Source organism: Neurospora tetraspora (assembly GCF_033439725.1).
Source record: "Neurospora tetraspora strain CBS 560.94 chromosome Unknown B0H65scaffold_9, whole genome shotgun sequence".
Lineage (NCBI taxonomy): Eukaryota > Fungi > Ascomycota > Sordariomycetes > Sordariales > Sordariaceae > Neurospora > Neurospora tetraspora.
The window spans coordinates 1369191-1394776 of NW_026944391.1; the positions used below are offsets into that span (position 1 = coordinate 1369191).

At 47.7% G+C, this 25586-nt stretch overlaps 5 protein-coding genes and 1 non-coding gene across 6 annotated transcripts; 2 read left to right on the forward strand and 4 right to left on the reverse strand.

The window, feature by feature from the left end:
• Window positions 1–758: 758 nt before the first annotated feature.
• B0H65DRAFT_534285 (uncharacterized protein) lies at window positions 759–2336 on the reverse strand (the record flags this gene model as incomplete). The annotated part of the gene is made up of 2 exons (XM_062828997.1): window positions 759–1410; window positions 1437–2336. 2 exons carry the CDS (start codon window positions 2334–2336, stop codon window positions 997–999), a joined length of 1314 nt encoding a protein of 437 aa, XP_062677182.1. The 3' UTR covers window positions 759–996.
• A 9066-nt stretch (window positions 2337–11402) lies between these two features.
• B0H65DRAFT_t461 lies at window positions 11403–11507 on the reverse strand. The gene has a single exon. It is a non-coding gene; the product is annotated as a tRNA-Val (tRNA).
• A 2606-nt stretch (window positions 11508–14113) lies between these two features.
• B0H65DRAFT_446700 (uncharacterized protein) lies at window positions 14114–14985 on the forward strand (the record flags this gene model as incomplete). The annotated part of the gene is made up of 3 exons (XM_062825809.1): window positions 14114–14228; window positions 14271–14688; window positions 14769–14985. The coding sequence occupies 3 exons, from the start codon at window positions 14114–14116 to the stop codon at window positions 14983–14985; spliced, it is 750 nt and encodes a 249-aa protein (XP_062677183.1).
• A 3701-nt stretch (window positions 14986–18686) lies between these two features.
• Window positions 18687–22708, forward strand: B0H65DRAFT_512660 (uncharacterized protein; the record flags this gene model as incomplete). The annotated part of the gene is given in 8 exon segments (XM_062828591.1): window positions 18687–19018; window positions 19548–19756; window positions 19826–19908; window positions 20516–20520; window positions 20894–21284; window positions 21294–21452; window positions 22148–22266; window positions 22285–22708. Coding segments are annotated over 8 exon segments (1722 nt in total).
• A 410-nt stretch (window positions 22709–23118) lies between these two features.
• On the reverse strand, window positions 23119–23620 carry B0H65DRAFT_446703 (uncharacterized protein; the record flags this gene model as incomplete). Its single annotated transcript, XM_062825810.1, has 2 exons — window positions 23119–23123; window positions 23212–23620. The coding sequence occupies 2 exons, from the start codon at window positions 23618–23620 to the stop codon at window positions 23119–23121; spliced, it is 414 nt and encodes a 137-aa protein (XP_062677185.1).
• Window positions 23621–24228: 608 nt separating this feature from the next.
• On the reverse strand, window positions 24229–24648 carry B0H65DRAFT_436037 (uncharacterized protein; the record flags this gene model as incomplete). The annotated part of the gene is made up of 1 exon (XM_062825220.1): window positions 24229–24648. The coding sequence occupies one exon, from the start codon at window positions 24646–24648 to the stop codon at window positions 24229–24231; it is 420 nt and encodes a 139-aa protein (XP_062677186.1).
• Window positions 24649–25586: the final 938 nt, after the last annotated feature.

A 25586-nucleotide genomic window follows, 5' to 3' on the forward strand; every position in this document is an offset into this window, starting at 1 on the left:
CACTCAGAACCTGAACCACCTTGTAAAAGGAAGCCACCCTGAATGGGCCCGCCGACGGCACAGCTGGTGCCAGCCGTCACAGCAAAAGGTAAGGTATGTTGTTGGAGGCTGGAAAAGGCGACAACGAAAAAGGCTTAATTCTTTAGTTGTCAACCTAAACGGAAGAGGAGAAACGGAAACCATAGCAGCCTAAGTACCTGGAGGGGGGAGTGCCGGTAAACAGGTAGGATAGGCCAGTGCATAGGGTATGTGCGTGGGTAGGGTTTCTCATGTGTAAAGCTCTTCATAGGTCTCTCGCCCGCAATGGCCCCTGTATGCCCGGTACTTATGTCCTAGCTTCTCTTGGAGGTGTATACTTCCATGTGGAAGCTTACAGGTGGTGTAGTATTTTTGCGCTATAGCGGTGCGAGGCAAGTTGCGATATCGGGCCCTGGAAATGCAACGGAAAAATCAGGAGCTCAATGGTAGAATCCAAGGGCGATTCAGAGTCATCGGGGGATACTTGAGACAATTATTTTTGATCGTTCCAATCATCAAAGGATAGAAAGCTTCCTAGGAAAATGTTCGAACGTGGAGAGAATCGTAGGATGCGAGCAGATTTTCTCTTCTTGACACTCACTTTCATGAACAGGGGTTGGTTACAATCACGAAGAAGTTCGGGTTCGTTGGAGCTGACAACAAGAGCCGGGACAACCAAGGTAAATGGACTCCGTTTGTCAGCTGAGAATGGCCACGATAAGGCAAAGGCTTCTTTGTCTATGTACTTCTCTGAAACGCATGCTTCTTACATGTATCTCGAGCAACGAAAAGCCCTTTTAAATCCATCCATGACTCCCGCCAGCCTGACTCCAAAGCCTTGGGTATCATCCCTATGACCATTGACCAAACACAGTCGTCATAACAGAAACGCTCGCTACAACCATCCATGACCATGACTCCAGTGCCAACAAACAAACAAACAAATGGTTACATACATGTACCGGCAGGCCGCTTTGCCTAGTATCGTCTGAGAGCCCACTGAGAGGGCAGACCGGTGTAGCCCGACCTCCACGGGTAATCATCGCCTTGACACAGAAGACAACCGGGAGTTCCATGGCCGGACTCGGGATCGTGGCTAGCGTGCTGGCTTGGATAGGAGGGCAAGTTACCCGGGTCAAAGTTGAAGACATGGTCTTCGCCGTTGAGGAATCCACCCGCTCCAAGTCCAGCCTGCTGCATCGGAGCCTTTTTCTTAGGCGGGATTGCACCCCTTATCTTCTTCCTTTTCTTCGGAGTTTGCGGCTTGGGCTCGGGTTCCTCCTCGGAGTCAGAGTCCAGGAGAATAAAGTTACTTGTACTCCTTTGTTTGGCCGTGGTCGCACCCTTAATCTCCTTCCTCTTCTTCGGAGGCTGCGGCTGGGGCTCAGGTTCCTCCTCAGATTCAGAGTCCAGAGCACTAGGCTCAGGTTCCTCTCGGATTCGGAGTCCAGAGCAATATAGTCGTCAGGGTCCAGGCCAATGTAGTCACTCGCACTCCTGTTCTTGGCCCCGGTCGCACGCCTAATTCTCCTCCTTTTCTTCGGATGTTGCGGCTGCCGCGCAGGTTCCTCCTCAGATTCAGAGCCCAGAGCATCATGGCCTCTTGCACGCTCAATGGCGCTAACTTCCTCATGCAACTTGTCCAAAATGCCGTCCCTCTGAGCGTGTGGCAGATACTTCTGGTTAAAAGCATCACCCGGATCTTTGCCCTTCCACTGCTTCCACTTGCCGGCCATATGATCGGCCAAGCTGTGACCCAGTGTGGTGTTACGCGGCATCCAGTTCATTTCGATCGTGCAGCCGCGGTCGGAGAGGTAATGCAACTGCCATACAATCAGGCGTACAAATGGATTGGTGTGCTCTTCGAAGAATGCTTTGTTTTCGCGTTTGCGCTTGAGGCCGTTGCCAGCGGTTGTCGTCTCAAACGTGAGAATGCCCCTCTCAATTCGTGCTAGGGCTGTGTCGGAATCGGTGAAGATCTTGACAGTCGATGTGTCCGGATGATGCTGATCGTTTCGCTTGATAACCTCTTCCAGTGCTTGGGCAATGGCGGCGATCTCGACGTGGGGGGCTCCAAAGGTTCTGTGAGATAGCCAGTGCCGGATAGTAAAGTCGGCGATGGTAATGCCGTCTTCCTTCCGAGAGCCCCCAAATGTGGCCGTGGCCGATTTAGAGGCGCTTGCAGTGGCTGCTTTGTCGGCGTCGTATGGGTCACGAAAGACCACGGCATACCCTCCATCATGTGTAGCATTCGGGTATGACCTGTACCCAGTTGATCCGTCGCAGAAGAAGACGAACTGGGGCTGTCCATCCACCATAAGCGCGGATCTTTGCGCAGCTCGAGCCGCATCAGCGCGGCGAGCGGGGCGATTACGATCTCGATTAATGGTTCCTTTGAATGCCCGGTTCTCATCTTTCGACAGGGTGATTCGAGGGTCTGCGATAGGCGAGGGAGACCTTCGTAAGGGTAAGCGAATACTAGTTTTCGCGCTGGGTGCCTGGGTAAGAACGCGCATGGGATGGGCTACTTCCGGCTCGTCGGCATGCCATTCTTTTTGCGATATCGCGTGGTCTTCTTCATCGTTGTCGTTCGTAGCCGGGATGGCGCCCTGTGAGGAGGGTGTCTCCATGGTGCTGGACGTGGGTTTGGAAATGGCTATGATGTGGCCAAAATTGAAAGTTCCGGCGTCGTTTCTGAAGGGGGGTTGGAGCGAGGAGGGGTAACCGGCAAGAACAAAAGAAGTGAAAACGGGAGGATGGGGTCGGAGCCCGTGGCAGAAGGCAGAGAGCGGACGAAAATGAGGCTCAAGGTTAGGAGCATGGGCCACATTAGGGGGTAGAGGAACGAGCCGAAACAGGCAGTAAACACTCCTTCTTCCAGTGACGTTGCCACTGAGGTGAAGGGTGGACCTATGAGTTTGTATGTCTCCTTCACCTTGTGCAGTGTATTGCAGACATCTTTCACGGGTACTTATGCCCGTTGCACCAACGGACCACTTGATTCCAAAGGGGATCGCGGCAAAAGTGTATCGGCGTTGCATATCCACATCGACAACCATGTCATTTTGGTCTCTCCCATCGAATAAACGAACGCAACAAAATAAATCGCTGGTACTATGTGGAGGTGTATGGACCGGAGGCCAGGCTATAGCCGGCCTGATATAGCCGAGTGAAACTTCGACTGACTGACAACCAGGCTTGGAAGGATTCCGTGCTCAACAATACATCATTGACATGGCGAAAATGATCATTAAAGCAGACAGACAAACAACTGCGCGGTGGTAAACACATTGACAAAGAAGGATTTGGGAGTCCTCAAGACATGACTCCCGTAGGCAGTCCACAGAGTCATTGGTCCCAGTGCGATGTGTTGCGGATGGTGTGACAGACTCTGAAAGGAAGTAATGACTGCATTCCGCTTACCCTCAATCGTTCTGTATGGATATAAGGTGGTCATTATGATAGATGACAGCACGACCGGCTCGAGCTGTCGAGCAGTAGGTCATCGACTGAATCTTCCTCAGATGAACTGCCATCATTGCAGGCTGGGTGGGTATGGCGTTTACCAAGACGGAATTGTGTCAATTGCGTGGCTTACTTTCCCCAGACTACCATCACACTTTTGTCTCTGCCGTTTGAGCTTTATCATCCGGGATGTCACCATGTCGGTTAACCTTAGGATAATGTTGACAAAACGAGTAAACGGAATCCGCGTGGAGGCCATAGCAGGAATCTGGTGGGAACAAGGAAACAATAACGGAGTGCTCAAGATACGGGAGGATGGCGGGCTTTGCCTGGTGGGAGGAATGGAGATAATAAGAGGTAATGGACGAGCAAGGCAAGAGAAGGCAAACAAAGCCAAGGTTGGGTAATGGTGGTGAGTAGGTACCTTAGGAAGTAGGAGACGAGAGGGCCGGGGAGGAAGAGGAGGGAGAATGCCCCGCATTCTGCAATAAATACAGTATCCCAGGTCTGCACTCTGTAGTAGTGGTGGGCTACGATTGCCCGCCGCGGGGTATCCACCCACCAGCAGCGGCAGACTGGCACAGGCCCCAGCTTTCTAGCGGCAGGACCTGTACTGGGACCATATAAGCACCAAAGTGTAGACATTCCACCACGGTCCAATAGCCTACATGGTAGTGCGTTGGGTCCAGAAAATGCGTGGTGTTTTCGTAGGCTGCCATCTGGTCGGTTGAGTCCTCCTTAGTTGCGAGTTCGATTTCCGATCTTGTGGTTAAGCTGAGCTTTTTGTTTTTCTGTTTTTCTTCGTCCTTCATTTTCTACCTTGAGCATCGTTGACTGCGTTCACCTTTTTTCTGGTTTTTTTTCTTTTGCTTTTTTTTAGCCCGGACGCTAATTCAACCGCGATTTCTGATCTGCCGACTCGGTGCATCAAATAGATTTACGGTCCGTCCCATCCACGACCTTCAATTAGGTTTACTGTCAACACATTTGATGATGTACGCCAGGCCTACCCCAAAGGACACTCACGTGCGCATCAGAATATTATTTCCACTAAGAACCACAGCCCTGACAGCATCAAGATCCTGGTTACACCCCGTGCCGACCTATCGTGACTAGAAGAGCGAGCTGCCTTCCTGAACTGTTTTGCATATAAGGAAGTACTTTAACTAAATCAAGACTTAATCGCCATCGTTAAAGGATACACTACCGCCACAAGATTCATCTTTCAACCAAAGAGCGCTTTCATTTCCTTAGTTATTTCTTTCAGTAACCCCTCCGTAAAGCCATCGGAAATACAATTGCGTCAAGGCTACTTATAATATCGAACCGTTAACGGAAGAGAGCTATGCATACTGAAATTAGTAGGCTACACTATCACTTACACATCCTAGAATTTCCCACTTCCGTATATAGAACCTAAACCCAGCTATTAGTACCAAACCACTAAAGCCCCCTACACCAAGACATCGCACTATCACATAGTCGCTCACTATAGACATCAACCTACCTACCAACCCAGTGCGGTCCTGCCGGGTTATATTCGAGCATCACCCATGTTGCGCATTAATATCCATATCCTGGAAGGACGGACGATAGCATAGTGCCAAGTAGATCTCCAACACACCAAAGACCCTTTCATCCCAAGTCGCGTCTGCCAAGTTATCTTGAGAATTATTTTCTTGCTTTGGCTACTGGTCCGAGCTTTAAATTCGAGGGCAGGTTGAGTTCGCTTCACTTAGTTTGGGAGTTGGTTCGCGTATAGCTCCTTCCATCATCTACTTTTACGGCCGCAAAATCTCGCTCCCATCTTTTACCCCGTAAGATCTATAACGCTAAATTTGCTTTTTTACCTTATCGCGCTTTATCTCCCACGTCAAAAATTTCTAAAACCTCCTTTTCTATCTTAGACTCCAAGGTCTCTTCATTCCCACGCGTATTGGTTACTTTTTTTTATCTCTCAACTAGCCCATAAAACTTCACAAATCTAGGTTTTTGCATTCAGCGACGACATATTTCGCGCTTTAACGCACACAAATAAAAAGAAATTATTGCTTCTCTTTATTCTATCTACCCCTACTATATTTAAGAAAGAGGTTAAAAGTTGTATTCATATCGTAAATAACCCCAATTCTACTCTTTCTAAATCCCGGGCCTAGTTTTCAAAGTAATTATAGTAAGCGCATTCACTAGGTTGCGCCATAGTAGGTTTAAAAGAATACGGAGGGTAAAAGAGCATTAAAATAATCTTCAATCGAACCAGGCTAGTTCCCTTAGTCTTTATTATTTAAATTCGTTGTATCTATCGAGCGCCCCGGATTCTCCCCTCTTACTAGCGCTTTAATATTGACAATTTTATTCAATCTCTTTATATAGAGTTACAATATTTCCGAAGAAGCGTAAGCGCTAGACATATAGCTCCTCCTCTCCCAAAAATCCTACCGAAAAGCAAATTCGGTTTAAAATGGACAATATTAATAAAAAGTTATCCCAAAGCCTAGGCGAGGCTCCTATAAACCTTGCCTCGAGCTCTAGTTCCGAACCAGATAATAACCTAAAATATAATACTTTTAACTAACTTTAAGGGCCGGTATCTAACAGTAATACAACAAAGTCCTCTTCCACCTCGCCTATAAATAACCGTCCTCCTTTCATGTAAGAAAGCTAAACTTCAGAATTCGTCAATACGATAGTAATAATAGTAGACAATGAACTAGACTAGCGCAATTTAAGCGACGATAATTAGGACTACGAAGGAAATATTAATAATAATATAGGTATTGTTAATTAGGGCTGGGGTAACGTTTATTTTATTTATAAACTATATTATAGCCGGTTAGCCAAAAGCGAACTTCAGTAAGAGAGACGCTACGCTAACCCTCGTATCCTTCTCTAGGAATAGGAAGATCGCATCTTCGCAGGCAATATCTTCTAGGATAATCTAGAAATAGCCGCGCTAGTTACTTCAGTTGCATCTTATAGGCCGCTAGAAGTTAATAGAGTCCCTTAGCTATCTATTTTTTGTAACGGCTCTATATTAAACTTAATGAGATAGTGGTAGAAAGACGGAAGCTATAGAATAGCCTTCTATAACCCGTTTTTTGGCACAAGTTCCTTCGTCTCTTAAGTAAATCCAGCGCGGTTTATCTTGAAACTATCTATTCAAAAGCACTAATAAGCGTTTAGTACCGAACCGTTGGAAGATAGTAGGTTCCAAAATAGCCTCGCCAAAGTAGATAATTTTACTATCCTCGAATACAGTATAGAGTCTTTATATATTCCCTATATAGAGTTAGCCGCAATTTCGCAATCCTTTAAAATATATATTAGGCTACGAGACGAATATTAACCGTAGTCTATAAAAATAAGTATCTTCTCTAACCTCTAAATAATAACGAAGAAAATCTCTTTCGCTAGTCCACCAACCCGCTAGTACGTACTATAGTCTAGCAATCTTATTACTTATACGACTGTAGCTATTCGCTTAAAATCCGCTGGCACCTTCGTTACTGCACTTTAGGCCCAACTCTGGCTAACGCGGCAGCGTCTTCGTGGAAGGCTTAGGGAAGAAACCGGTTCTACTAGGTAGACCTACCTACTAAAGACAAAGATAGGATCCTAGAGAAGCTATACTAGTAGACTAACGATATTATCAACTAGGAACTAGAAGAGCAGCCGGAGGAGTAGTACCTAGGGTATTTCGGTTACTTTAAGAACGGAATCAAGAGGAAACGTCTTAGGAAATGCATATAAGGAAGAATAGCCTAAGCCTTGAGGAGTAGAATCGTATCGCCCTTAAAAGGAAATTCTCCTTAGGGAAATGTTAGGGACTTGACAGGGAACGTATAGGGTGAAGGAGACTCGGTGTAGAACTTAAACTAAGGGGGAAGGTGATTGATGAGGTGGAACGAAGCCAGAATACAAGCGTATTCGACGGTCGAAGTGCACTTCATACGTAAGTGCTGACCGGATGTCCTTCCGTCCGTTATAGACACTCGACATGTGACAAGTGTAAACCAACGTGCACCATGATTTCTGTCAGACGTGGGCGTGATAGGACTTGCCATCGCCTATAGGGCACTGTCGGATCTCGGATGGTGGTGTACCTAGGACAGGGAATAGTTACAGCCGGGACAATGTCAACTGATATGGACGTGCCGAGGGTGGTGAAGGATGTTATAGACAGGACCCGGAAGTTTATCTTAACGCAAGCGTGCATGAGGGTGCGGAATCTGTCTCCAACTTTACAGGCAATCAGGCATCAATAGCAGCAAGTGTGAGGCAGCTACTATGTGTGAAAATGCGACGTGGTGAGGACCGCTCATGTCGAAACCGACAGAGCGCGGCCACCACAAATTTGCCTGTAGCCAGCTGTTATACATGAAGGAAAACCATGAAAAATTGGAAGCACCCCCTCATAGAAGGAAGGCGCTATCGCCTGCCAGGGCAGGAAGCTATCGATTGGCTGTGAAAGAAGGAAGTCACTCAGGTCAGTGACGGTCAGCAGAAGGAGGGTTGACTATGAGCGGAAAGGGCGATGAAGAGTGTGTAGAGTATGAATTCAGGGCCTCCCGAGACGTCCGGCTCGGTTCTTCTCCTCTCTACAATCCAGCACGTTTTCAGATTTTTTCATCCTCCAACATTTTCCCTCCAACCTTTTCCCTCTAACCTTTTCCCTGCCAAGTTGAGTGCGGCGGCGCCAAGACCGGGGTACGGGCATTATATTTGCCGGTAGGGAATTTTTGCCGATACCCTTCCACCTTCTCAACCTTTTCTTTCCGTCTCCCTTGTAGCCGTTCACCCATCGACTTTTCTACCCCGCGTATAAAAATAAGCTAGCCTTCGTCCAAAATCATTATACTTTTTAACGGCTAAATTACTACACTATATCGCTAAATATATTACCCTTCATTTCGAATATCTACGACTTTATCTCTTATCGTTCTTGGTTTCACTTTACCTTACTAAAATTCTCGGCTATTCTACTTAGCTATTCAACCAATACACAGTTAGTAATTAAATAGGGGAGAGAATAGGCGCGGGGCGGACGTAAATCTTGATCCTTCTTAGTAGGTAAATAAAGCGCAATGGCGGGCAACGCTCAAAACACTACGGCTTAATAATCCGTAGTTCTACCTTCTACACTTCTTATTACATTACTTCCTATTATAAACCTTCTCGGTCGTTATCAATCATTCTTATTCTTAAATTTTATTTCTCTAAACACGGACATTATTCATTTGGTCTTAGTCACCGTACAAATACTCTAGGACAATAGTACTAAGCAAACGAATATAATAGCCGCGCACCTACCCTACAGCCCCAGCGATCATTTACCTCCGTAAATCGATAGACGCTAACGATATTTCTCTTAATATTTAAGCTTCCCTTTTCCCTAAAACTCTTCATCTTCACCACGCCCGAATCTCAATAGCAGGTACTAAGCAAGCAGCTCTATCGAGAAGCTCCTCACTGGAGGTCAGCTCTAATAAGCGGGCACAAATCGACCACGGCAACGAAGCGAAGGCGCAAAATAGGCAAGAAGAACAATTCGAAGACGTATAGGAAAAAGCGCCAAGAAAATACTATAAGAAAGGGAGAAATAACGAAGAATTGAGAATAAAGGAGGAGCTAAGTGTAGAAAAAGAGGCGGGCAAGGAGAAGGAACTAAGACTTCAAGCGATATACGTTATTAACTAATTGGAGCCCGGTATTACTACGTACAATAATTACGATCTATCATCCGGTTTTTCACGAAAGGGGAATAATAAAAACCTTCTTCAAATTTACTTAAAGCTTCAAGAGGCGAGAAAGAAGGATAAAAGATTAATACTTAAAGATAGGGTAGTTATTAACCGTTTAGAATCTACTATTCCAACCCCTAAGAGTTACAACTAATTAACTAACCCTTCTTCGAATCTTTATACCAATAAGCGCGCCCGGTTGGAATTAATAGTTAAAATCGAAATAGAGGAGAACCTAATTCTTTATAACGAAACTAAGGCTACTACCACTATAATTGGCTCGGACAATGTAGCGGATAACTTATTTAACAACCTTTACTCTCCCGACTAAATAGTTTAAGAAATTATTATAGTATCTATGGAATTGGAACCTATAGAGCTGGCCTTAGAAATGCCTTCATTTACTCCCGCCAATCTTAATACGGAGGTTTTAGAATTTACCGACTAAAACGCTATCGGCATAGTAAATTCCAATATTAAAAATACTAATACCTAATAGTTTCCGGTCCTAAGGGTAAGGTCGCCGAGGTCTCTTACACTTTCCTTAGACTCGAAAATTACCTTTTAGAAAGACGAAAAGCGTTTATTTACAGGGTCTATAACGATTGAAAATAAGGCAACTACTATTTATACTATATATATAGCGTCCTAAACCTCTTTATTCGTAAATAGCGTACCGTAATTGAAAATCTTTAGGGATAGATTAATTAAGGATAGAAGGTCGAATTTAAGGCCGGAATAAACTTAGAAACTTAGAAGTTATAGGGTTACTTTTAAAAATCTATTCGATAATACAGTTCATTTTATCTCTCGAAACAAAAACCCTGCTCGATTCCTCGCGCATCCGAGCGTTAGGGTATACTAATAGGATATTGATAATAACTATATTTTCGAAGAGGAAGGGGAAATCTACAATAGCCTTTCTTAAATAGTAGATTTTACTATCCTATATTTTAGGGTTAAGAAAGCCTTTTTTATTACCCAAATCGAACTTACCGTAATTTCCCAAGGTCTCGAAACAGCGATCTGATTAAATTACGAACATTAACTACCAACGTCGGTCGTAACCATTTTCTCTGATTTAAAAAGCATTCTACCTAGGATCAATCGAAGCGTTATTGCTTATCTAAAAGGTATAAAGTTAACGCTCTGGAACAAGCTTTCTAACCCCCTGGTCCAAACTATAATTTAGTAATCGTATTATTTGCAAGACCGTAGGTACTAAGTAGAACTTACTTAGAATTCTCGATACAATGCTCTCGGTCCTTCTATTACCGATACTACAACTAGCGCATAGAAAGAGTAGCCGGAATTAAAAGAGATTAAATGGTCGCAACGCTATCTTCCCCTTTGTCATGGGGCTAGTGCCCGTGGCTGAAATGCCTGGCAATCTTGCCAGGCGAGTGCTCCACTCTCGCGGCAGGCAACATTGGCCTGTGCGTGCGCACGTCCCCTCTTTAGGACAGCCGGCCAGACTGCCCAGAGGGCGTCCCTTTCTCCCCTTCTCTCTTCGTAGAACCTTATCGATTCTTTTGGCCAGCATCTGTGTCAACTATGCTGTACCCCTTACACCCTTGACGTTAAGGAGGGTATTATAAATAAATTGAACGAAACTACTAACGAGCTGATCCGAGGATACGAAGTATAAACGGTAGTATATTTGATAAAGTAGATTAACAGACCCTACAATTTGTTCTCCGCCGAGGGTAACTAGTAGAAGAAGAGTTCGACGAGAAACGGGCAGAAAGAATAGTTAAAAAGTATATATAAGAGTAAAAAGATATTAAGCAGCCCAATTTATAGTTTTTACGAATAATACAGTTACTTCTTATAATAGCGATTTATAGAATAATTATTATCTACATTACCATTACAACCATGTATACCACTTTGACTGCCAAACTGCCAAGTCCAGTTACTTGTACCCTTTTCCACGGGAGCACGAGCCGCATAGTGTAATAGTCTTTCAGCGCCGTAATACATTCAGACCATTGCAGGGGTAGTGCATAAGGTAGTGCATGGGGTAGTATATGAAGTAACTTAGAATTAAGAACAAAGAAAGTATCCATAGCTAAAGAAGGAATTAATTAAGAAGACAGTAAATAGTACTAAATATAGGAAAGTAAGGTAGCCTATAGTAGCAAAAGCAAAAAAAAAAAAAAAAAAAAAGGAAATGTGTGGCCCGTACCGGATTCGAACCGGTAACTTCCACTCTACCACAATACCGCGTTCAGCACGACAATGCGTCAGGATAGGTAGTATTAACCGTTACATCAACGGACCACGGGAAGATGCGTAGGAAAGGAACCTTACATACCCTAGACCCAGTGCATGGGCCGGTCGGAGTTGGGATGAGGAGGGGCACGGTGGAAGCGGCCGACTAGGCGACCAGAAGGGTAGCAGCCCGGCAAAGGAGGGCAGGCAAGAGCGGCAGGCAGGAGCGGCAGGCACCGCTGGACTAGCCTTCAATTCATTACAACGACTCAATAAGAGAAATGATTGTCCACATTACAGTTAAATAACTATATCGCAACTCATATATCAAAGAAACCAACGAGCTGATTAGGGACGTGTAAACTGGCTATCTTAGTACCTACACTTATATAACCGTGGAGCCGGAGGTCGAGTGGAATCTTGGGTGCAGTGGTATATCTTGGTACCTCAAACCGAACGACGCTCCGACGGAACTGATACGAAGACACGAAACATAAACATTGGTGGATTTGATGAAGAGCTTGACTGAATTCCCGCATAGATATCCTGAACTTGTGGTAGAAAAAGCATAAAGGAAAAAAAAAAAAGTGTGACCCGTACCAGATTCGAACCGGTAACTTCTAAGCTGGACAGTAGGCCGCTGCGCAGAACGACGAAGCATCAGCCAAGTAGTTTTGACCGTTACACCAACGGACCACGGGAAGATGCGCATGAAAGGGACCTCATATACCCTTGGACCCATGCCCTTGGCCCGTGGGAGTTGGGATGAGGGAAGGGCAGGCAGGAGCGGCAGACACCGCTGGGATTTGTTTAATTTCCAACGACCAACTGAATAAAATGGCCGTTTGTCTATATTTGAGTAAAGGACGTTATAACGTATAACCTGCTGGTTATAAATATATCGCAAGTTCCATGTCTGTAAGGCGTGCAATTAAGGCGTTGGGGCATTGAGGGGGGTGTTTTACGGAGGTTGACACTGGTGCAGTGCGGGGCAAGCAAGGGGTGTGTAGGTTCTAAGTGATAAGATAAGGGGTGCACCCTTTATCGATAGTAAATATGTTGGTGCTGTGATTGGTCAGCTGTCGGTTATCGACGTCTCTTATCTGCATGTGCTGGGTCATGTGAGACTTACTAGGCTCCATTTTGAACGTCATTCCATTTTACGTCGTCTGTTTCCTCCTGGAAACAACTTCAAGAGACAACATCGAGGTTGCGCATCATCACCCTACAATCGCAAAAATCCCCGCTTCGAGCTGGAAGAACAGACATCAGTTCTCGACATGCTGAGCCCCCCGTCCTTTCTATCTTCACTGCCTCTTGTCTCTCCACCATCTGGTGACCGATTTCTTCGTGGACTTAATCTTCCACCTACGGTGACCTCCCGCTCTTGCTTTGCGACTGGACAACACCAATGAAGCGCGCGATCTTTTCCCGTCGGAGTCCCGGAGCTGCACCACTACCAAACGGCAAGGCTTCGACTACCACCCCTCAGTTCATCAACAGCTGGGACAGCCTGAACTGAGCTCACAGCCACATTCTCAGGCATTGCGATAGTCAAGTTGCACCCTCTCGAATCTGTCACTATGTTCAGTGGCAAGAGATAACAAACTGAGCAGTCTTCGAATCAGACCTTGAAGCTTGAGAGCTCCAGCTACTCGTGCCTCACTCCCACTTTTTTGGATCTCGCCAGACTCGCACCAACAGGCACGGGTACCACCATGGGCCGGCCGTGAAGCCGCGATTGTGCCTATTGGTCGCTTGAGTTTCGAGCGCACTCTAATTTGCAGATAATCAACAGCTAGCGCTGTCTTTGACATCCAGAACACGGGCTGCTCAAGCCACAAATACGGCCTGCTTCGTTCACACCCACTTGTTCGCAGACAAGCTCAAAAGACATATTTTGAGGGCAGTAAAGCAGATGGAGGGACACACACCCGCCCTATCGGTCGACGGTCTGCCTTGGATGGCGATACTTCTCGTCCATGCCAGAGGATAGCCAGACTGAAACACGGTCGTTACTATGGTGCCCATTGCAATTTTCCCTTTGTACTGAGCGCCTTGCTCTCCGCATCCCCATGCCTTCTCTCCTCGTTCGCAAACTCGATCTCGCACCTCGCCATTCTTTTCCCTTCCGTCCGTTCTTTCTTATACAATCCGTTTCCTTCTTGTGGCCGGTCAGATGAGCTGTGATTTCATCCGAACTAGCTGCCCTATCTAGTCCCAGTTTCTGCCTGCCGTATGCCCTTATTTTCTCCCAAATCTCTGCCTGCAGTTCTACGCGACTCTTGTTTAACTCACGGGGCACGTGTCACGTCCTTTCTTCTTCTTCTCTTTCTTCTCACCACACCAACCATTCGACCCATTGCTTCACTCGCAAAAGTTACCTGAAAACCACAAAACATTCTCCAGCACAACGTGTTACGCGTCTGCTCGTGGGTCTCAGCGTACACTATACAACAACAGTAGCGTCTTCGACAACAGGGCTTCTTGATCTGACCATCGGCGTTCTTGTAAGTACAAGTGGCGTCAGTTTAGGAGTTTATCTTCAACTTAAACACCTTTAGCCCCGGCTACTACCACTTGTCAGCCATGCAAGGTCTCCGCGCTCTCCTACGCCTCTGAACAACGAGCGCATTGCCCTGTGGAAACAGGAGACACGACACTTCCCCGGCACAATGACCATGGATACCCCCGACCAGGCCAAAATCAGAGCCGAAAGGGCGTGTACCTCTCCTCTCTGGGTCAATGGCGTGCCGCAGATCATCATCTTCTGTGATAGATCACGCAAGTGTGAGAGAAATCGGGAGTCCGAAGCCACCAGCGGCGACTAAGGGGTTGTACTTCGCAATCCCTGGGCCAACAACGTCGACAACGTGGACAACCAGGAGAGAGCAGCTGCCGGTTCCGCTGCCGCTCCCATGCCCTTTGGCTTCACATCGCAGTCGGGCTTCGGTGTCCGGTCGTGGAGCTACAAGAAAGTTTACTCCGCCGCTCACGTTGAATCCGGCGCCCTCGCACAATCTCTTGATGTCGCCCTTCAGCTCGTGGAGCACCATCGTCCTGAACCAGCCATAATCGAGCTATTTACCGACTCACAGGAGTGCTGGCACCGTATCGACCGCGGACTGCACCACAAGGCTTGGCGGTTTTCGGTCAAACATATCTCGCCAATTATGCGGGCAATCGTTTGGATGTCTTACCATCTGAAAGAGTTGGGTGGTGAACTGAAAGTCCATTGGAATCCCCGGAGGTGCGCAATTGGCCCTGAGCTGGCCGATGATGCTGCAGGCAGGCAGTCCAAGATTGGCGATGACATATTGGACTGGGTAGGCGCTACAAGGACGATCATCAGCAGGCTATTAACAGACGCAAATCCCCGCGTGTGGGTGGCAGTGGCGGCGACAGCCAAGAGACCAATTACGCCAGCCAAACCAGCTCACAAGCCAAGCGTCGCAAGACGAAAAAGGTCTCCTTCAAATCGAAGAACGTCATTAGAGATTCAGAGGAACCGACCAACGATGAAAACGACAATGAGGAGGACGATTAGAGGAGGAGCTGGAGTTCAATCAGCGAAATCTCCCATTGCATGAGAGGGATAGAATCCTTCTTATGTTGAATGAGGAGATCGGGGCGGTTGTACGAGAGCGGGAGATGCCACCTCTGCCTCTTCCGGATTGGTTCGGTCCTTGGTGAGTGTTGGGTTGTTTGTGTTATTGGTGTAAAGATGAGAAAACCGGGGCGCACCCATACCTTTCCTCCATGCACCCATATATCCATCAATGCCAGCTGACATGTAAAAACCGTTGTTTTGTATGGTAAAATCGCGTTTTCTCGTGTCTTCTGGCATCCCTGCTAAAATCGCCAAGTTCATTGGGATCGCCACAGTCGTGATACTTTCGTGGTGTTGAGTGCAAGTCCGCCCGTGCAACTCTAGCTGTGTAGTGCAAATCTATCTCTTGTTTACCTTATTTACTTGGTGGTATCTATCCTTGTTGTTCTACTCCTCCTCGTCGTCGCTAATCACAATGGAGTTCTTCTGACCTCCCTCCCTCTCCGTCTATATTACCTAGGGATTACGGTCATTCTTGTCGTCATTGCAGGGTGGTGTTGGGTCGTGGAGATGTGACGTGCAACATGCCTCGAAATTGCTAAGTTCAAAAAGGGGTGCAAGACTGGCCAAAAATTTTACGAAATGATGTGCAATGTTTCGATCATTGAAATGTGGTATTTTCACGGCTAAAAGTGGACTTTTGAATGTCGGGTGTCATCGACTGTCATAGGGTGCCAAGGACCCTAACCCTCTGGGACTATGGGTGCATGGAGGAAAGGGATGGGTGCGCCCAGGTTTTCTCGTAAAGATCACTTGTTGAAATACTCACTGGCATGGAAAGCATAGAGTTTGTGGGGTTTTGTCTTGTTGTTGAGCGTGGAGTACGGATTGTTTCGGAACATAGCATCGGTGTTGGGCTGTTGGCTTTGAGGGCAACATATGTCTTGATAATGTGTAAGAGTTATTTGCTTAATCTTCGTTTGCAGACCGCATCTGCATCATTGTCAGTGTCGATGAAAGAGGAATGGGATGTTGCATGACCGAAAGGTTGATGCTGATGACTTGGGCCAGGGAATAAGAGGAAAGATATCTCGATTTGGGAATCATTGGTGACTGACGCACTCACGACAGCGCCCCACTTGATGCTTCCCAAGTGTTTGACAGGTTTATCAGAATATAACCATGGCTTCTTCCTCCAAAACGAGTCCTTACCGTGCCACCCTTCACGCAGATATAACTATCACATCCCTACGCGAGTCCCCGACGACATGGAGACAAACAGTCAGCTCCTCACCCCTTGGACAGCACTTCTTGCCGAAAAGCAACCTCCCAAGTCACAACTTGTTGACATCCAATCCGAAATCACCAAAATGCGTCTCCCAATTTCATCCCTCCATACCTCCCTCCCCTTCCTCCTCCTCATATTCCTTGGATCCAGCCAGCGCTGGAGATAACTCAATTCAACTCAACTCGAGGGTTCGAGTTAGTTGAGTGGGTCAACTCAAAATCCCGAATTTGACCCCATCGATACCTGTATGAACCCCTTCTCCACACCCGCCAACACAACCTACAACAACATAACCATACTAAACCGTCCTCATTGGCGCAACTTCGCGCACAACAACCACACAAGCGACGGTTCCACCACCATTAACGCTCCCGGCACCGGTTTACTCGCTATGTTTGTCACGTTTATGTTGGCGATAATGGTGGGAATTTCGATCGCTTCGGCGGGAGCGTTGGTTATGTTGGTGGTGGAGGTGGTGGTTAATGTTGTGGGGACTGTGTTTTTCCTTTTGAGTAGTTGGTGGATGGGGGTAGGTGAAGTGGAGGGGGAGTAGGTAGTCGGAAGTGAAAGGAAGTAAGGAAGTAGACTGAGGGTTGAGGGTGGTGAGGCGAGAGGGGGAAAAATGACGAAGACAAACTGTATGATCATCATACAATGTTATACTGGCTGCGAAATATCCACAAGTGTACCTCTAGATATGATATGGCTGGTGTGCACTATGACTAAGTTCGCCGACGAAGTTCTTTTTGTCAACAAAATTCGGAAGGGTACACTATGTAGGATGTAGGCAATGCCACAGAACACTGTGGCGGCAGGAGGGGAAAAGGGCAGTCGATGGAAACAGCGGCAACATAGTGGCGATGGCCAGAGGCGAAGCATGAAATAAAACATGGTAGCCTGCACCAAGCCCTCCACCCTCCTGGGGGGTATATAGCCCAGGTTATTGACCGTCTTTTCCGTGGCCCGCTAGTGCAGCCGGGAGTAATGCGAGAGAGCTCTTCGTGAGATGTTACCAAGTAAACTGGAAGCTGCCGGTTCAAGTCCGGCGCGGGTCACTTTTTTTGGACATTTTCCTTTTTGCTTTGATTATACTCGTTGGGCTGGCTCTCCAGCATAGGTCACAGAATGTGTTCTTCCAGCAGGTACACTCTCACAATCTAAGTTCTTGCTTGGGATAAGAAGCTCGCTGGCTAACTCTAGTGGTCATCGACTCTGGTGGTGATCATCTTTCGGGCGCTTTGCTTTTTCAAACGAAGCTTGACTCACCCTCAGCCATCGGTGTGCCCAACGCTCCTTCCATCCCAACTCTCCGACCTTCCTTTTGCCCCTCTCATGCCCACTTTGATGAACCACTAGCTCCTTCTTCGTACCGTATTGCCCCGCCTCCGGCCCCTCTCTATGCAAGTCCCGTTCCGACGCGAGTTTTCAACGCGCCCACAGCGTTGCGTTTGAGAAAACCTCCGCGAACTCTAAGCCTAACCTATACGCACTCTAAGACCCATATGACAGCTGTCATATAAATACGGTCGTTTTGTATGGTAAACTGGGGTCTTTCAATGTTCCAAACCTCGCTCCCGCCAGAGTAAAAGTCGTGATACTTTTCGTGGTGTTGTGAATCTCCTATATCGAAGTGATTTGAACCCACCAAACCCGGCACGCACAGTCAGCCCAGCACAGTCTTAATACCTCGTCCTCCTCTTCTTACGCCTCTTTTATCTATTCAATTACTTAATATTAGTATTAGCAACATAAATGCACTTACTAAACTATAGGTAGAGCTTCCTCCCTCGATGGAGGTATGGGAGTGGTGGGCTAAATTCCTTCTTTAAGCATCTCAAAACCGCCAAGTTCAAAAAGGGGTGCAAAACTGGCCAAAGATTTTACGAAATGTGGTACAATGTTTTGTGCACTGAAATAGGGTATTTTCACGGGTAAAAGTGGACTTTCTGATATCGGGTATTATAGGGTGTTATAGGGTGCCAGAGACCCTAACCCTTGGGATTTTATAGGTCTTAAGAGTGCGTGTAGGCTAACCTTAGAGTGCGGGGAGGTTTTCTCTTGCGTTTCCTTCCTCTACTTCTCCAGCTCGCGCTTATTGCCCTTCCAGCAAACAACCCCGTCGCAACTTGCACCCACGCCCCTCTCACTTTGATCTCTTTCCCTGCTGTTCAGATTGCAAAGAGCCGCATTCCCTCCACGCTCTTTCGGCTCGTTCGGCGAACTCTTTCCGATTACCCGTTGCGCGCTGACAGTCTGTGAAGAGTAAGTCTCCCTCTCGCATCACTTCAGAGGTGAAAGGTCAAGTGCGGTTCAACTTCAAATGCGAGTCAACTGGACCAAGGACAGTGACTCTAGAGCCTAACGCAATCTAACGACATATTCATCAGGTAATACTTCATCTTGCCCTGCCATGGAGGCACCTGATGCTGCTCCGACTCGGAGCCCTCACCACGAGAATCGCGCGCCGGAGCTTAGCGGAAGCAAGAGGTTGACAGACGAGACACCCATTCAAAGTACAACAGAAATGATTGCGAACGTTGCAAAAAAGCGGCGACTTGACGAGTCAGGTGCAGCGCAAGTCATACTCGGGTTGACAGAAGCCGAAGATGATAGCGGGGCCAGAATGGTGGCGGCAGAATCCGACGCTCTTTCCGGTCATGCAAAAGCGCCCTCCAAGTCATCGCCAATGCATCATCCGGATGCACAAGAAAATTCCCGTCACATCCTACAATCTATAGGACTGTGTTTGTTTTGGTGCGGTTTTCGTATAAAGGGGTCTGTACGACTGTTTTTGTACGAAAACCGTACAAAAGTAGTGTCGTTTGGTCGGTTGCCGTGAGAAAATGCAATCTGCGACCCCCTTACATCAGCCTCGCATAGCCTTGTTCGGGTTAGGGTTATATATGGCTAAAAATCGTACATTTTTCGGCATGATCGTACAAAACGACAAAATGTATACATGCTCGAAAATGCAGTCAATGCCGTACATCCACCTCCTGCACTCTGTAATGCTCTGTAAGTTCCAAGGAACTCCAGCACACTCGGCCAGAGCTCGAGCCCTGTACCCCCTATAAGAGGCGCCTGACATCGTCCCTGTCGTCGCATTCAAATTTCAATTGAACTACCTCAAGTAAACGGGTCTTGCAGTATAATGGCAGTACAAGGGGGGTGCAGATGGCTGTACGGTGCATTTTAAAAGTGGCCTGAGCTTTGCAGTATACAACTATACGACCAGATTCTCTGGATGGCAGCAGTACGAAAACAAACGCAGTCTAGAGGTAGATGTCGATGAGCGAGAGGATGTCTTGGGAGTGTCTACTATAGAATACCAAGCACCCTTTGCAAGTATGGTAGAATTAGAGGCAGCTAGCGTAACGACTAGAGAGCGCTCACCTAGGTCTTCCTTACCTTTCGAAGATCCAAGACTTCCTCTATGGAAGGCCGAAACTCGGTCTTTTAAGGGAATAATGTTTCGTTACAGTTAATCACTTGCGACAGCCATTGAGACAGCCAAAGCCGCCTAAAATGGGGATCTTTTCGTCGATGGAGCTCTACAATTTGCCATCTTCTGTGACGGATCCAGCGAGAACACTCGCTTTGCACAGTTCCGCGGGGACATAGGAGGATATAGAGTAGTCTTTCGGGACCCCTATGAATCCAGCGCTGGAAACAAATCAAATATAAATAAAGAGAAAACCTGGGCACACCCATACCTTTCCTCAGCGCACCTATATATCCACCGATGGCAGCTGTTATATATTACGGCCGTTTTTGCGGGTAATTTCGAGATTTGTTGTGTCTCTGCCATCGATGCGAGCGAAACCTTTAACCTCACCAAACGTCCCCTAGAGTGCGCTGGTGATGATTTTATGGCGTTCAGCTCCCGCCTACCAAGCGCGCAGTATAAACCTTCAAATCCAACTTTCCCGTTACCTTTTTACCTAATGATCCTTTTCGTTAATGACAATGGGCTTTCGTTTTTATTAATACCCATTTTGTCCTATCCCTAGGCTAATTATTTGGCACTCTGGCTGCGTAATATCTTCTTGTTCCTGTGCTCTTGGTGTTGTGAAGTGGTGATGCGACGTGTAGGCAGCCAAAGTTTTACGAAATGGAGTGCAATGTGACGCGTATTGAAAGGGCGAAATTTTACGGCTAAAAGCGGGTTCTTGGATGACGGGTGTCATTGCTTGTCACAAGCTGCCAGGGACCCTAACCCTTTGAAACTATAGCGCGGAGGAAAGGTATGAGTGTGCCTAGGTTTTCTCCAAATAAATATGAATCTGTATTTATTTCAGTGGGTTAAATACCCGTTTGAATTTATTTGGATTTGATTTATCCTTATTTATTTGATGATTTGCTAAGACATGTGGGGTCTATCGCCAACCTTAACCCCGACTCCGATACCGCCAGCTTCCAGGTAAAATGTTACCAAAAAATGTTCTGCCGGTGTGCTAAGAAAGCGGTCAAATAGACCAAATCAAATATCGATCCATATTTATTTGGGCAAATCAAATATGAACCTATATTTATTTATTTATATTTGGTTATTTACTTGTATTTGGCTTGGCGATTTGATTTGTTTCCCGCGCTATATGAATCCGTGAATTATGATAGTATAGACCTTGCTCCCAACTGCCTCGAAGCTAAATTCTTTACCAAAAAGAAAGAGGACGGCTGGGGCGTGGAAGACTTTGTTATTTTGAACTGGTTAAACCGCAAGGTCTATAGTGCCGATCATGCAGAAATCAGCGCTCTTTCGCAGGGCCTCGAGGAGGTAATCAAACGTGTCGACCATTTTGGTCCTCCATCATCCACGGTCAAGATTTTCTCGGATTCGGTGACTTGCCAAAGGCGTATCAATAAGGGAATACTTGTTGGTGACGACTTCGTGTCGGGCGGTAACAACCTTATGTTAGATGGCAGCAATGTCACGTCGGATGGAAAGCGCAAAAGGACGGAGGCGTCTTTTCATGACAAGCACACAAACCCCACTGTCCGCGCAATTGTGTGGCAGTCACATTATCTATTCGGCCGCGGCTGCACCATAGAGATACACTATTTGCCTCGCAACCTCACTTTCGCCGCATTTCTCGCAGATCATGTCGCTGGCTCGTGGCGGCTGAAAGCAGCCGTGTTCAGCCAGTCGAATCTAGCACGCGAAGAAAGGGACGGGGTCATGGACAGAGACTTACTCGGGGGGCAGTGTCACTTTTATCCGCGGGCAGTGTACACTGCCCGCGTAGTATTCCCTCCTTTGATATCCCTACGCGGGCAGTGTTATAGTTATTACTGACCGTACTAATTAACTACTATAACTCTACTAAAACTATTCGTATGAATACGATTTTAACGCTAGTATGCTTCTCAATGTAGCGATTCGTTCGCTAACCTTTTCTCCATTCTCCAGCATGGCGGCGATCAAAATCAGCAGCGATTCCAGTTCGCATGACACTACCAGCGACGACGAGCTTGCTACTATCATTTATACCTAAAACCCTCAAGAAAGAAGCAAGGAAAGTAAGAGAGAACTGCTTTAGTTAGGTAGATGGATGGATGAATAGTATTACTACAGTATTTAAATCGCCAAGCGGTAAGAACTTCCCTCCGCGCCAGCGCCCATTATGCGTACTTTGCACTTTTCAGCTACCTACCTCTATTATACCTGAGCGACCTTAATACTAAGTATCTATTACTAGATATTGCTAGAATGTTGAAAAATATAGGGAGTATTATAGCGTTAGAGATTACTGCGACACTGCCCGCGTAGTAATCCCTACCCTGATATCCCTACGGGGGCAGTGACACTGCCCCCGGATAAAAGTGACACTGCCCCCCGAGTAAGTCTCTATGGACAAACTGAGCGAGGAGGTCAACGAGATAGTGCGTAGAAGATCTACGGCTCCACCCAATCCTCGGCCTCCCAAGAAGAGGAAGGTGAACAGACCATCCTCGAAGAATAAGCGCCTTTGGAACAACAAGCGCACCCAGTAGAGGTTTAAGGCCAGCAAGAAGTCCCGCTCGGCTAACAACCTTAACGCCCGGTCCTTTCCTTTTCGCCCCTCACCATCACCATACCGCCAAGCCTCTTCTTCTCAATGGGTTCCAAGCAACCCATTTCCGCCTGCCCCGGCTCCCTCGGCCAGCGAGCCTTCATTCCCCCAAGACCACAGCCGCCCATATGAGGCCCGCCTGCCTACGTTGGATACGTTTCCAACGTGGTTCTTTCGAGATCCTACACCGCCTCGCAAGGTACGTGCTCCGACGCCCGGACGCTGTTGGGAGATAGAGGACGAGGATGAAATTGAGGTTGGCATTGTTCGTAATGAGGGGGGTGAGCCTGGTGAGATGGATGGTGGGGGACAGGTCGGAGGGGGGGAGAAGAAAGAGGATGAGCAGGATGGTAGGAAGAAGGACCAGGAGGAGAGTTAAGAGTAGTTGCATTACAGTCCTCGGTCGTCGTTTCTGTTGCTCCTTCAAGCCATAAAGCGGCCATCTTTCGGGACGTGAACAAGAAGATGGAGTAACGGCGTTTCTCCTCTTTCTTTCTGATGGATATACCCACAATCAGGTGGCTTCTCCAAAATTTCTGTTGCTGTATGTTTTATTATCTTGTACTGTTCATAGGTGTACTATATCAGTCTCATTTGAAGCTCGAGCGAAACAAGCTTAGAGGTACCTTCATTATTGCCTTATAAACTCATTGCTCCAACAACCATCAATACTGCTAAAGATCCCCATCTAAGGTACTCTTTAACTTATGAACCCATCAAAGGATCAACCCAACAAACCCACCAACCCCATCACCCCACCAGCAACTCCAAGCATCCCAATCCCAGGCCTCAACCTAGCACCATCACTCTTCTTCCCACTAGCCGCCCCTCCCGCCGCAATAGCACCACCACCTCCCCTCGCCCCACTACTTCCCCCGTTACTCCCATCACCGCCACTACTCGTACCCGTGTGGCTGCTAGTACTCATACTGTGCGCCCTGCCATGTCCCCCGTGGCCACCGTGACCGCCGTGGTGTTGTGTATTCTCGTTTTGGTCTTCATCGTCGTCGAAATCGGTCATGTTGACGTCGTCGTCGATGATGGCTGCGTTGTTGTTGGCAGGAGGAGGACTTGGTGGAGGAGGAGAAGGTGGTGGTGATGGCTCGACGCGGGCCATCGAGGGTAAATCAGGCGAGTTTGGACTGGTCTGGAGAGATGAAGCGGATTCGGATGTGGTGTGATTTAGTGTCGAGATGGCGACTGTCGCTGAAGAGCTGCGGGCTTGGGGGTTGATTACGGATGCGGTTGATAGACCTAGGAGGCTGAGTGTGACGAGATGGGTGAGACGCATGTTGGATGATTTGAGGGTTGCCGTTTGCAGGTGTTGATGGTGGTTTGCCTATCGGAGTGGTAGTAGATGTGGACTTCTTTGGCCCGGAATCCGATTGGCTTCTGAGGTCTAAGACAATAAATAGGTGTTGTAGCACGTTGGATAACTCAACAGGCCGGTGCGTCAATGTTATGGACCTCGAAGTAGAGCATGTAGTCGTTTTATGCTCATGGCAGTAACCCTGACTCGAGTGTCGCCAACGGAAGCAGCTATGTATGTAGTCAACCACCGCGATGGAGGAAACTCCGGCGGTAAAGAAGACCGAGAGAGTTTCCAGGGGTCTGGAGCAGCTAAGCCTCCTTCCCGGTGGACATCGTCTGGAAAGAAGTCTAGGCCTGACACGTATTGCACCTTGATACGACTCGGGAGGGCGGGATCGACACGCAGGTACACTAAGATGTGGAGTCACTTGGCTGCACTAAGAAGTTTAAAACAATGGTGGTATTTCCGATCTTCCGCCTCAGCCTCATTTAACCTTATCCAAGCCTATCCGACTCTCTATTCCCTCATACATGCTAACTATTTAGCTGCAGACCCAGGCTTGTTGTCTGCCAACAACGGTGACAGTGTCAAAACAAAATTGCCATGGCAGCTACTAGTACTCCGGCCATTCCCCAAACACCACCAAGCAACGGCACAGCACATCCCGCACTGCTCTCCAGCTCCTTGAGCCTGTACTCATACACCTTGCATCTATGCTTGACATATCCGTCTTCTTCCCCATAGTCTCCGTGGCACGTAACGGTGGTGAATACCGAGGGTTTGGCAGGCGTGGTGACGGCTGGAGCAGATGTGATGAGCTCAGGATTGCGTCGGTGAATGGAATCGGTCGGAGCGGTGTGCGTGCAATTGCTTGCGGTGGTGATGAAGGTCTTAAGGAGATTGTTCGAGGTCGTAGGAGCAGCCGTTATGCTGGGGCTGGGAGTGGCCATGATAACTTCTGCGGCGGCTAGAAGAACCGCAACAGGAAGAGAAGCGACGAGACGCATTGTGTAAAATAACGGTAGGCCGTAGCAGCCGGTGGTAGCAAGGTGTTGACGATGTAGGGTGCGAGAAGGAGTAGGGGTAGGAGAAAAGAGCGAAGATATAAGCCATGGAACGAGAGGATCCGAGAGTGCAACAGTTGATGGCCCAAGCATAACCGGGACACAATGGGCGTTGGTGCTCTCAGTGTAAACGAGCGTAACCGTCCCATTGATGCAAACGCAACGGACCCATGCACCCTTCATGAAACACCAGGCTCACATCACCAAGCACCCATCCGCAAGATGGTCATCATCGTCCTGGCCCCGACACGACCATATCCTCAGCCATGTGGTGGTGAAGGTATTGGGAGACATGTTGCTGGGGCTCGCAGTGATGAAAACGGCTGAGGTGTTAGCAGAGGCCGCTCTGGTCGACTCGGACTGGTGAGCCGTGCTTGAAACGCCGGTGCTTCGAGCCATGGTGGTAAGGGGAGTGACGTTGGTGATGGGATGCCGAGCGGGATCGAACTGGGGGTTGGCCTATTATGTCCTCTTGACAGCGCTTGCCGTCTTTGTTCTGAGGCGGGGGTCTAGACAATAGTAGGGGGCGGGGAATCTCGCCTGGGCTGGACAAAGAAACTCGACGCTCTATGCTAGGACCTGGTTACGCACCGGGACAAAGTCGAGAGAAACATCATCGCAGCATATTGCACACGACAGGAAGGAAACCAGAAGAGGATGTAACTGCGCACTCCGCCGGGACTAACTGGTTGAGCAACAGATCTCAATCACGACTGTGGGGGCTAGGAAAGAGATGACTCAGATGAGGGCAATGGTGACGGCCACCGGAGCGTCAATGTATCTGGAATTCGGTTTTGACCCATGGCGGGTTGAAGTTGTCCCAATGTGTTCGCTGGTACTTGGATCAAGTCTCGAAGAAAATGGCATGTCGTTGAAAGTGG